This window comes from Leiobunum rupestre, chromosome 6 (assembly GCF_980474605.1).
Source record: "Leiobunum rupestre chromosome 6, qqLeiRupe1.1.hap1, whole genome shotgun sequence".
In the NCBI taxonomy this organism is placed as follows: Eukaryota; Metazoa; Arthropoda; class Arachnida; order Opiliones; family Sclerosomatidae; genus Leiobunum; species Leiobunum rupestre.
In genome coordinates this window covers 66751940-66765740 of record NC_143389.1, presented here as the reverse complement: position 1 = coordinate 66765740, position 13801 = coordinate 66751940, and the positions used below count along the sequence as shown (strand labels likewise).

Here is a 13801-nt window from a genome sequence, read left to right as displayed (position 1 = left end):
AAGGAAAGCTCATCGACAGTTCGAATATAAATGATGAAAAACGATACATCGCCAAAGAAAACATCATGTGCTTATTATATAGTTAATTACACAGTTTTGGGCATTTCCCAATAAAATGTTTTCTACAAATAAATGTGTTATATGTGTATCACCGGTTTTCATTTTCCAGATTTTAAAAGCTAACAATCTAACCCTAAAGTAATTCGAAATAGTTATAAGAATGCTATCGACAAGGAATATTTTCCAGACGGCCATTTTCCAAGATGGCGAACTAAGTAACCGTCAGATACCTTTAAGATTTTGTAATAGTGTTCTCAGCGTCATAATCAAAAAATTTACCAAATTTGAAAACAATCGGACTATATCATTCAATTTTGAATGCGAAATTCGGCATTGCAGTCCGCCATTTTCTAAGATGGCGGACGAAATAACAGTCGCAGATACATAAGATTTTGTAACCATGTTCCAAAGGCCGTAATAAAACTATATACCAATTTTCAAACATATTAAAACATATAGTGGAAAGTTACGTGGAAAATCTTTTTGGCTGCCATTTTCCAAGATGGCGGCCAAAATAACGGTTGTACACCAAATAAAAATTACAATACTATTCAGAAAGCCTTAAATGTATAATGTACCAATTTTTAACATTTTTGAAAACTTTCATTTAATTTATGACGTCCGGCGTGCTTGGCGGCCATTTTCCAAGATGGCGTCTGAAGCTCACGTTCTAGAGGTGGGGACTTTTAGTATATTTTTTTTGGGGTCCAAAACTACCTATGTACCAATTTTCATCTTTATGGGAAAATGTTCCGGGTCAAACCGTATCTGTCCTGGGCTAATCACCGACTCGCTGTTTTAACTTCGGCAACGCGAGAGCTATACAATTTCGGACATACGAGCGTAGCGCCGTCGTAAAAATAGGCGGAATTTTTTGTCTCTATAAATTTTGCCTACTTTTCATTCTATTTACAAGGATTTTTGTACAAGTTGAAACACGAATATTCTACCTCGATTCTACGAAAATAATTTCGGAGATGTTCATTTAATTTGAAGACAAAATAAATAAATCTTTAACACGATTTTAAAACCGGCACGCATTTCTAACCAAGTCCCAACGAACACGCGGACGAAATTTTGAATACCGTGTCCGCTAGGTGTCTCTAGTACCTTATGTCCGAATTCCCCACATTGCCAGGCCTATGAATGCCATATTTCCATCCTCCTAGATTAGACGGTTTACAAGAAAAATTAAAAAAAAAAAATTTAAATGAAATAGGCCCCGAGCTTAGGAAAGAAAGCGCCTTCTACATTCAGTCGTGTTAACTATTCTTTTGAATTTGGCAGACGACTTTTGAATTTTCCGTATAACATCGTAGTATTGCATTCACATGGTTATTTTCAAACTCGGCCAGTAGGCGGCGATACTTCTGCCTAAAAGTTTCTCTACGCGCGGGTCTATACTTAAAATTCTTAAAAATTATCCTTTAGTCAAAGTATAAGTGGTTTTACCGTTAAAGGAAAACCAGTTAAACCATTTTAACCTCACCTTAACCAATTTAATCTTTTCCAACACAGCATAACTCTCCTAATCAAACTTTATCCTCTAAGCTCAAATAACCTAGACAAAATATTAATGAATCTTTCAATATATGCCGAATGAAATAGATTATAGCATTCATTATATAGTAAAAATTTCCAATATCCAATTTTTAGTTGCCTTATTTTCAGGAAAAACGGCAATGTAAAATAATTAAAGGGCATAATCACCGATCTTTATCCTTTAGAAACTTGGGAGAAAGATAAACGAGTTTTGTTTTTTTCTTGATGAAAAAGACGATCCAGGCATATTGGAACCAATATGCCTGGATATTATTACAAATGAAATAAATTGATAAAATATCAAATGAAAACTAGTTAGTTTTTGCGTCGTCCTCCACCTAATGTTAAAACGGGCGCTACTAGCTGACGATAGCGGTGGCGCCATCGCTTATCCGGATACAAAGGGCCCCAAAAAATTACAGCTTTTTGAAAGAGATAATTATGTCTCTCTACACTCTCTGGCTTTAGGAGTCAGAAAATGGAAAACTATATCTGTACATGCGCGAAAAATGGGTGAGCCTTGATTAAAGCAATAGTCGGCTCTATCATTGCCACCTGACAATGATAAGGCCTTTATTATTAGAAATGATTCTATCCGATTTTTCGCAAAAACGATTTTACTGGAGAGCGTGGTGCCATCTATTAATGGAAAAGGAAGCTAAAATTCAAAATAGCGAAACAATTACGTCTTCATAGAAACATTGTAGAGTATTATAATAGACCTTCAATAAAACATCTTTATGAAGTGTTGTTGAAATAATGAAAACTTTTCACCCGTAAAGAGAACGCCGTGTTTTTGCTAAGCATTAATATATCAAAAGAACTACCTGGTTAAATGTAAACACTTGTTGCATAACGTACAAGTGAAAACTTTCCATTATTTCAACAACGGTAACTTGCAGGTCCTGACTATCGGAAATATTACTTCTTGGTAATTTTCTTGAAGATGTTTTATTGAAGCTTCTATTAGACAACTTATACTCTGTAGCGGCGCTAAGATTTTTTCACAGGTGGGCTAGTAATTTTGTTTCCCCTAAGAATTTTGTGGCCCTTAGCTGGAACCTTGGATTGACCATATAAGTGGTAAAATCGAAAAAACCCAAAATTTTACAGGAAACGAGAAGAGCAAGGTCGTTTTATTGTTGCGGCTCTCGTGGCGTTTTCTGGACCCCCTACTGACCTTGTATCCGATCTGGAGGGGACACGTGCATTCCTGGGATATTTCCCTAAATACCCATAAGCCCCTTTCTTTTCAACTTTCTCTCAATTTCTGCTACCTTCCTCCCGAATCTATATGTTTATGGTCTACTACCAAGAATGTATTGAAGTTACTAAGAATATTTCAGCATAGCATTAACCATTGGTACCATCCTCACTGGTGTTCGTACGGGGTCAAAAAAAAGTCGGGGTTGGGGTCGGGGATGGAAAATTCTTTGTATTTATTAAGAATAGAAAAATTATAAAAATTCCCCAATTTTACTGGTTAAGATTAGATAGTGTATCTTGTGTAAGCCAGCCTCTGAGTCTAGGGACTATTAGTAATAGATTTAGTCGATAGCTACGCCGCAACATTTTCGTTTTGAAAACGAAAACATTTGAGAGAGTTGGCCGTATTCGATCTATCGAAATCTGGCAGCCTTGCCTTCCTTCCGGCCTGTATCTCCATACCGAAAATGGCCGACGATTACGCCGCCGAAAATATTTTACAAAACTGATCGGCGGTATTTTTTACCGTTATTTTGAATTACCGACTAGGACTATAGTAAAAATAGATAAGATAGGTAGATTTTAAAATAGAGGTCTATAGCTTAGGCATTACAAGAATGTATTTATTTATACTCAGGGAGAATGAATATGTCGAGATTATTTCTAGCGTTTCTCCAATTCCACCCGTTGGGCCCCCCAGTATGCTGCTCCGTTTTAATAAAATCAAAAATACTGCAATCTCATTGGTTCTTAAAAATTACGTTTTTCGACGCGATTAACGCGGCTGCGAGGACGCAAAAAATAAGACCGCCTCCTTCCCCCCCCCCCCCTTTAGCGTGACGGGGTTAGGGGCTCAACGTGTCCGTTGATAGTTTCGACATATTCATTCTCCCTGAGTATAAATAAATACATTCTTGGCATTATAATTGTTTAAATAAGTTGTTTTATAAATTCACAAGTTATTTACAAACGTTGTAACTCCACACTCCTTAGCTGAGACTGAGAGAGTCCGAAACAATGGCAATTATGAAACTAAAACTTAAAAAGTTACTCAAGTCGGAGTCAAGCGTCAGGCGAGAGCTACGTCAGCGGCATCAGCCGAAGGTCATTCGGATTATTCTATTGTCACCCACGAAAAAAGGGAGAGGAGGAACATATGTATTTTATATTTTTAGGATTTTAGCGGGGTGCGTCGGCGCGAAAATTAAAATTACACTACGAAAACATAACCCCGAAAAATGGAAAACCCCGACTTGATTTGCGACAGTCGGGGTCGCGGTCGGGGTCGGGGTCCCCGTACGAACACTAATCCTCACAGCTTTTGTGGAGAAAGTTCGTCTGCATTTAAGGGGCATTCAAAGTCATACCATATAACAAACTTGAATGGGAAAGCAGACGAATTTAAGCTACAAAGGCTGCGAGGGTGGGAATCCGAATCCTGTAGTGCAATATTCTTAGTAACTTAAATACATTCTTGCTACTACCTTTTTGAGTAAACAAATTGATTTTGAAAGATTTTTTCCAGAAAAACGTTTTTTGGCAATAAAACAAATTTCTAGAGATAATGAAAATTCATAAATTAAAATATGTGGCCTCTTAATTATGAATATGTGGCCCTTTTAATATAAATATGTGGCCCCTCTCAGAAATGCAGGGGGGCTAAAGCCCACTTCAGCCCACCCTTAGCGCCGCTACTGCTTATACTCTACTTAGTGGATTTCAACATAAATTGTAACCCGGCCACCTGTTTAAGGCATTAAAAGTCGCTAGATGACTTGGGTATTAGCCTAGCTGATTATTATTATTAAAAATTACTATAATTTAAGTTATTGTCAAATTTACAATCGAGTTAATCAACGCAAAGGGTACTTTTATGTCCTGCCTTTCGGAGCAAAATGTAGCTTAAACATCTTATTGGTTTCGACGCAGCGACATCTGGCATGCAGGGCTTGCCACCACCCTCCTACGCATTGTAACCCGGCCACCTGAATTAAGGGCTCAAAAGTCGCATGATGACTTAGGCCTAAGGTGGTGCCATGGGTATTAGCCTAGTTGATTATTATTAAAAAAGCCACTTCACTCCGATTTTCGCGCTTGCGCAGATACAGTTTTGCATTTTCTTGCCGATAGAACGCAATTAACAACAGTTTTTATGTTTTAGCTGAACCGCAATATATTTGTGCGTTAATTACTGCAAGATGAGATTTTTACGAGCCGGTGACACTTGGTGACGCCACATCTCCAGGATTTATTTTTGTATGCCTACTCGGTAGACACTCAGGGATGCCATATTGGACTGAAAAGCAGCCAATTGGGCTTCTTTTCAAGAAAATTGGCTGGAAATAAAAGGGTTGGATGGTGGCGGGAAATTGGGATTTTCGTTTTTTTTTTGGTGGGGCTTTTTGTACTGAGAAAACCGCCAAAAACCATTAAAATTGAAATTACATAAAATAATCGTTCATCTTCGTCAAGAAAAGCTCCTGCCACTTTCGAGCCTGCCCTTACTTTGCCCAAAAAAGCTTTATTTATCAGGTCTAAGTCATGTAACTCCTACGCACATTAAAAACAATTTCTAATTTTCGTGGTTGATTTTTTGGCTTAATTTTAGGGGTTTTCGGTTGATAATCTGGCATCCCTGTAGCCACTGCAACCGATGATCTTGATCGCCCACTAATAAAGTCCTTTTGTTTACTTTTTCTCTTTCATCAAGACTAATTGCTAGTTAATTCAATAAACAGTTAAACATAACCATACATCATGCTGGAAGATTTATACTCAGCGCTCCAGTAATTATTTTCGGTTTTACCCATGGATGGATTACGATTTCGTCAATCTTTGTTGTTCTCGGGCAACGATGCTGCGGCGTGGCCATTTTATATCAGTTATTCGAAATTTATGAAGAGGCTACATCTGTGGTAAAGGCGAGAACCAATAAACAGAAGATTGCTTTGCTATTAAATGTATCACGGGAAGCCGCTATAGATGTCTTTTCACCTTCTTGACAGGTAATCCCAAAACGTTCACAAACGTAAAATTATGGACGAATTTATGTTGTTGCTAAAAAAGAAAGTGAGATCCTGTAATTTGTGAGGTATTGAAAAGACAATGATTAGGGATCAAATGGTGACTGGGGTTCACCGTCAGGTAGAAAGAAATTGTTTTGAAGGGGAAGAGCGGTAGCCTTTTGCAGCAGAATGTTGGCTGTACATGTACAAACGGTCGGTCTAGTTAGTGACTACGTTATTTTCAGAAGTCTTGTGCGCGCAATGTTTTCTGATGTTTTTGTGGTTCTTTGGCTTCGCCGGCTTTTCCCACTACAGGCGCTCTTCGATAAAGGGCCGTGACGGGTTTTACGTCTTCAAGTTTTTAAACTATGGAATTCCCGCGCCGAAGGTAAAGGTAGTCGGTATTTCACCAGTGAAGGAATAAAGTAAATGTAATAAGGTAAGTTCTTGAATTAATTAACGCATAGGCATATTTCGGGCTCGTAGTAATTCCCCTCGCTCTCGGAAATTCGTGTGCTAATGGAGCTCTATCGGGAAAGATTGGCGTAACAATGTGTGCGCGAAAAACTGGGGTTATTTTCAGTGACGGCGATCCCGTGGGGCTCGAGCCCCCACAGGGAAAAACCAACCAGGGCAGAGCCCGCGCCCCCCACAGAAATAAAATTGAGGAAAAATAGCAATCAGCTAAAAATTTATAATCTCATTGCCTTTATTTGGGTCCGAATTCAGTCTTTTTCAGAAGCTATTTTGAGAATTCAGATGGGAGTAGCATTAAGATGATATAACCGTAACATTGGTTTCAATAGATTCGTCCAAACAGAAAATCGCTGCATCCTGTACCCTATTTTACCTAAAATACCTTTGTAAAGTATGTGGCGAAGAAAGGCTTAATTATCTAGCCATGTACCAAGGTTCTTACAAGCGGCCATGTACACAGATATTTTTCGAAAGAAATCGACTTAACATTTGTTATCAATGATTCATTGACGGATGAGATATAAGAAGGAACACTTTCAAAAAAGTTTATATAGTATTAAAAATTTAGAGCTGTACATTTTCTTGCTTAGGATTTAAGTATATGAATTTTTGGATAAAAATAATGGCCCGTGCCCACACTGAAATGTTTTCCGATCGCCGCCGCTGCTCATTTTTTTTCTGGTAAATTGCGCCACCCGTTTTTTGCGGGAATGTTGTTGGGTAAAATGTGAAAACGTTTGGCATTTTAAGCCTCATATTAAAAATATTCTACAGGTTCTCCTTAACATATAGCAAGAGTTTTAGGCGTATAACCTAAAACAAATGGAAAAAGTACAGTCTTAAGTATTTTCAATTATAGACACACACACACACACACACCCTTTTTTCTGGTAAATTGCGCCACCCGTTACAAATTTTCGGTTTATAGCTTGCGGGAATGTTGTTGGGTAAAATGTGAAAACTTTTGAATTTTAAGCTTCAAATTAAATATATTGTACTGGTAATCTTTAACATATAACAAGAGTTTTAGGCGTAAAAACTAAACAAATGGAAAAAGGATTATAGACAATATTTTAATTATCGCATAAGCCTAATTGGTATTTAATAAGAGGAAAAGGAAATGCATATTTCCTAAGTGTAACAGTGATTCAAAACTCGGAACAACTCCTTCTGCGTTGAGTTTGCAAGTTCTTTCCCCACTGGTTTAAGCGGTTTTCCCCCGAGCTCTTCGGTTTCCCCTTCCATAAAAACTTGTTTATGGTAATAGTTAGTGTAGGGAGCTGTTGGCCCGCGTGGCATGAGGGCTTGCCACCACCCTCCTACGCATTGTAACCCGGCCACCTTAATTAAAGGCTTCAAAAGTCGCTAGTGCCTTGGGTATTAGCCTAGCTGATCATTACTATTTATTATATGTATAAGGATTATATGACCAGTGTTACCTTTACACCATTTCCTAAACCAAAATCGGACTACCCAAAATAAGTAAATAGAGCAGCTAAGAATACCATGTTTCATGGTAAATCATGTTTATTCTAAACGATTTGTCGGACGTAAGGGTCCTACCGAACAGTGTTGCCAATGTTCAAGACTCGAAAATCCCACAGCTCCCGGCAATAAACCACCCAATAGCCACAACCATAGAAATCTTATACTCCTATCTAGAATGCTCCCGTCTACGGGAGAACCTGACGCCAAGTCATTTTGTAGCAACGACTAATGAATATATAGTCTTTGCTTAAGCTTCAGCCAATCAGCGGCCATTAATTGACTACGGCAAGCCGCTAGCGCCATAACATGGCGGTTAAAAATAGTAGAAGCTCAGAGGATTTTTACAGGATCCATCCGATCCAAGCTCGCAGAATTCCCATAGGTTTTTGCTGGAGTTTTTCACACGAACCACTTCAACGTTTTTGGATTTTTATTTAATGAAAGTGTTAAGATTTTTAGTTTTGTTTTCATATTTACTTATTATAAGGAATATTTAAATGCCATTGTGAGGAAGATAAATAAGATTTCTTTTTGGTTCGCTTTGAAAATATTTAAGCCTAGGCCTGGCATAGGCCTAACTTTTAAAATAGCAGGCAATGTCAATGGCAGTGATGGGAGAAGCAGTGACTGAAGGTCCTTAGTATTAACCTTTGTATTTAAAGGTTATTTCACATTTAAAGTCATTAATATTATATTTATTATTATGTTTGTAGAAACTTAGATAAACAAAAACCAAGAATGTATTTATTTATATTTAGGAAGAATGATTATGTTGCGACAATCGCCGGGCACGTTGAACGCCTTTCCCCCTTCTCGCGCGGGGGGAAAGACAAAACGTCACCGGCGTTTGATTACCATCGCGTTAGGTGACGTAAATTTTAGGCAGCCAATGAAATACCGGGACTATTCGTTTTATTTTAAGCGGAGGAGCGTACTGGGGGGACCAACGGGTGGATTGAGAGAAAGGCTAAAAACCGTCTCGACATAGACATTCTTGCAAAAACCTTATGAAAGAGTAATTATATCCCAGAAAAAATACATTACACTAACGAATGACACTTATGACGAATTGACGACAGTCATTGAATTAAACAGCAACAATCATACTGATAATTGTCTTCTTTTTCAAAACTTTACCTTTTATTTAATAATATGCTTTTTGTCTAAGAAGCTTCGTCAAGATAAATGTCTCGCACTCTGCTTAAATTCAACATTCCACTGTTAAACAACATAAGAGATAGTACTCAACGAAGACCGATATTTACATAAATTTAAGTTGAAACACCTTACGCTACTTGATTGAATTAAAAAATAAAAAAACCACGAATTTAATGTGTAAGTAAAATTTTTACTTACGCATTAAATTCGTGGTTTTTTTATTTTTTAATTCAACCGATATTTTCAATGTTAAATAAAGTGCTGTTCCACTAGGCTCACTGAACTTCCTGAAGTAATTTTTACCAAATCATCAATTTGAAAGCCCGCCGTTTGTTAACATTTCAAATTGCTTAAGGAAACCCAAACTTTTACCTGTACTACGACACATTACCGTCCACCGCAAATCGTTTTCTACATGTGGAAATTAAACATCGAGGAGCCATAACAACAAACAACGCAATAGTTATTCAAAACGTTTGCATAGAGAAAAATCTTTACGAGTAAAGAAACAGTCTACCATGTTTAAAAACTACATTAAACTCGATCACGGCCCCCTGCACGCGCTCACGTGAGCGCGCGCAGGGGGCCGTGACTCGATTGACGTGGGCCAATCAAATGCGGGTTCTTAAGGTGACGTAATCTAATATCAAATTATTATTTTCAGTAACTCAAACTTGATGGCAACGAGTCGTGGCCGTAGTCACTCTTTGAATTGTGATTGGCTGATAATGACGAAACCTCCGAAAATGTAATTGGCCCATTTTGTATTTATACGGAATCATTCATGTTATAAGATTTCTATGGCCACAACCCTTTCCATTCTCGAAAACTCCGCGGATAATAGGCACTAAATTTTGAAAATTCCTGAAAAACTGGAAAATTCCATGAAAACCTTTGAATTTGTAAAAAAAAAATCCCTTTATCCCATTTCTCAAAAATAGCCCTAAAAAGTCCCACGATTTGGCAACACTGCTACCGATTGTATTTCCGATCCAGTGCCTACTGACAAGGTAAACATAAATGTGTCTTACAGGTTTTACACACAATCCTAAGGATTTGTGTGTATTAGTCTCACATACAGTGTAGCCGATGCCGCCGTGTCGCGCATATCTCTTCAACGGTTAGGGCTAGAAGAGTCAATGATATTTCCTTCGAATGTACATACATTGCCATTGATAGCCTCTCATAAAGTTTTCAAATCGGAGCCCTAGAAGTTGGGCATTTGCCCAATTTACTATTTTCGGCGGTTTCGCTTCATGTGGTAGATATTTTATTTAAAATTAAGTCCGATAACATTAAAAAATATATTATTGGATAGGTATAGGTAAGGATTCAGCGGGCCTACAACTTCGGTTACATCAGTAAATATTAAATTTAAGTATAGTTTTCAGGGTAAATTACGGGACCCCAATTTTCGCGTGTTTATATTTTCGCCTAAAAATTTACATAACGTTCCTTAATTAGAGTCCGACTTTCATGAAAGTAATATTTTTGAATAGCTGTGGTTTCCATATAACCTAGAATTGCAATTACGTTGCTTAATTTTAATTCTAAGTAAGGTTTTGTGGACAGCGTATACGTACCCCCCTCAACTTCCAACATTGGAAATACGTGTGGTTATAGAGACTTTCCGCGAATTTCTCTCTGGCATTTTCCAAGGCCGTTCTAATATGACCCAACGTAACAAACAAGTGTGACACTTATCGGAGTAATACGCTATGCTTACAACTTATGACCTGAAGTAACAAATAAGTGTGACACTTATCGGAGTAATACGTTGTGCTTACAACGTATGACCTGAAGTAACGAATAAGTGTGACACTTATCGGAGGCCGTTCTAATATGACCAAAAGTAACAAATAAGTGTGACACTTATCGGAGCAGTACGTGATGCTTGCAACGTATGACCTGAAGTAACAAAGAAGTGTGCCACTTATCGGAGCAGTACGCGATGCTTTCAACGTATGACCAGAAGTAACAAATAAGTGTGAGACTTATCGGAGTAATACGCTATGCTTACAACGTATGACCTGAAGTAACAAATAAGTGTGACGCTTATCGGAGTAATACGCTATGCTTACAACGTATGACCTGAAGTAACAAATAAGTGTGACACTTATCGCAGTAATACGCTATGCTTACAACGTATGATCTGAAGTAACAAATAAGTGTGACACTTATCGGAGTAATACGCTATGCTTACAACGTATGACCTGAAGTAACAAATAAGTGTGTCACTTATCGGATCAGTACGCGATGCTTGCAACGTATGACCAGAAGTAACAAATAAGTGTGATCAGAAGTAAAAAATAAGAAAGACACTGATCGAAGGAATCTTCGATGCTTTCAAAGTATGACTAAAAGTAACAAATAAGTGTACAATTATGTGTGGCCGTGGATACCCACACAGCACAAGCCAGTCCTAAAGTGGTCGGTAAACGGTCCAACAGTCGAAAAGTGGTCGTAGCCGTATAGGAGTTATTAAAGAAAAATTTCCTGGATAGCAAGTTTTTGGTGTTAGCTATACCGACCGTTGGGCCGACTATTGTAAAAACCTTTAATATAATGTTACTAAAAATTGGTCGGACCGGCAGTTGGTGAAGAGTGCATCGCCGACTTTTCCTTTTTGCTATCCACTGGAGAGTCGCGAATGTCACAGTCTCCCCGACTGCCCAGAAAGACGTCGGCCCGACGGCATTGAGTAAAGTTTGGGCCAGCCTTCCAGAAATGAGTCGGCCTGACGTCTTGTGTGTTTTAGTTGGGCCTACCCACAAATTGGTCCGTCCGGCAGTTTAGTGTAATTGTAAGGTATACCTAATCGATGGTTGGCCGACGGCTAACTATAAATGTTGGGGCGACTTTTCCAAAAAAAATCGGCCCGACGATTGAGCGTAATTAATGGGTTTAGTTATTTGACGCTGATTAAGGTATTCAACTGCAAAAACTAATTACTTTAAATGCGTATGACATAGTATAGAGAATTTCACATTATCATACCCTTTACAATTAAATAATTAGTGTTAAATTTCAATTTATTTGAGAATGGGTGGGGTAACCTGTATTTCACAGAGACGTATGGATATAAATTTAACCAAGGAAAATGCACCGGTGACGCTGCAATAACTGTCTCCACGCATGGCACCGTACCCAATATAACCAACTGCTTAATGACAATATCAACCAATTATACGTTGATTACATAATAATTTGCTTTTAATTATTCTGCCTAGTTTTTATAGAAGTAGTTTCTTTAAAATAATTGCAATAATTTAAGCTTTTTCCGTGTGTATGCCTATATAGAACTAAGAAATTCGGTCTATTGGCTAAGATCAAAGTGTAGTATCTTTCTTAGTTCTTTAGGCAATACACTCGGAAAAAGCTTAAATTATTGCAATTTTTGTAAAGAAACTTCTTCTATAGACACTAGGCCGTATAATAAAAGGCAAATTATTATGTAATCAACGTATAATTGGTTAATATTGTCATTAAGCAGTTGGTTATATTGGGTACGGTGCCATGCGTGGAGACAGTAATTGCAGCGTTCTACTTTCGACCAGAATGTGTTGCAATTTTGTCACTGGTGCCTATTCCTTGTTTATACAAATATCCATATCTCACTGGGCAATATAGGTTAACCTGGCTATTCTTAAATTTGAGATTGTGTTCTGTTAAACCAAAGTTTAAAATAAATGATTTAATTGAAAGGATTGGCAAAGTGAGATTTTCTTTACCATGTCATACGCATTTAAAGCAAGTAATTTTTGCAGTTGAATACTTTAATCAGCGTTAAAAAGTCAACCCATTAATTACGCTAAATCGTCGGGCCGACTTTTATTGGGAAAAAGTCGCCCCAACATTTACAGTAAGCCATCGGGCCAACCATCGATTAGGTATACCTTACAATTGCACTAAACTGCCGGACCGACCAATTTGTGGGTAGGCCCAACTAAAACACATAGACGTCAGGCCGACTCATTTCTGGAAGGTTGGCCATAAATTTACTCAATGCCGTCGGGCCGACGTCTCTCTGGGCAGTCGGGGGGACTGTGACATTCGCGACTCTCCAGTGGATAGCAAAAAGGAAAAGTCAGCGATGCACTCTTCGCCAACAGTCGGCCCGACCAATTTTTGCTGTGTGGGATATTGGTTGTGATACTGGCGTTGCAGGTTGCTGTGAATAGATCAAACCAACTTAACACATTAGAAGGATTCTGTGTATTCTGACCGTCGTACGTCTTGTTCCTCTTACTATAAAATATTATGAGTTTCATTTTGTCAAAGGGTAGAGTTTATGAAAATACAGATCATAGCTATTGCTCTTCAAATAAAATAAATAATAGTAAAACTAACTTACAACCAGGTAAATAAAATAAAGTACTGGTATATTTCTATTGTCATATCATTTTCTAAATTATCATTTTAATTCGTTTAAAGTTGAGACTATGAAAACACAGATCATAGCTATTGCGCTTCAAATAAAATAACTGAACTTCCATTACTGGCAGCATTGAAATGAGTCTACACCTGGGGAAACTCTCATGACTGGCTAAGCGAAATGCCTTAGAAATGCTAAGGAACCAAAAGCCATAATTCTAACAATGTTTGTTTTGTAATGTAAACCATTGTGGAAACCACGGGGAATGGATGTACGCGTCATCTGTGGTTTCATGCGATTCCCTAGAAAGGTAAGGGGGGAAGTGAAGTCTGAAATGTTTCAGTGGCTCCATCTATTGCGGCCTTCATCAAACCCAGGCTTGGAAATTAAGTTTTTTTTAAACTGGTCCTTTGTGACCTTCGGACCCGTATATTTACAATTATTTAAGTGTTCCTTGGGACCAGTGACCATTTGCTCTTATTTTTTACTA

The 13801-nt window shown here is 38.0% G+C and overlaps 1 protein-coding gene across 1 annotated transcript in view; it reads left to right on the top strand.

Annotated features, from left to right (window-relative positions):
* Positions 1-5775: 5775 nt before the first annotated feature.
* Positions 5776-13801, top strand: part of Atg4b (Autophagy-related 4b) — a 40604-nt gene continuing 32578 nt past the window's right edge. Inside the window, exon 1 of the mRNA XM_090177093.1 lies at positions 5776-5813. Coding sequence (XP_090033219.1) covers positions 5791-5813 — 23 coding nt within the window. The 5' untranslated portion in view covers positions 5776-5790. The remainder of the gene's footprint in view (positions 5814-13801) is intronic.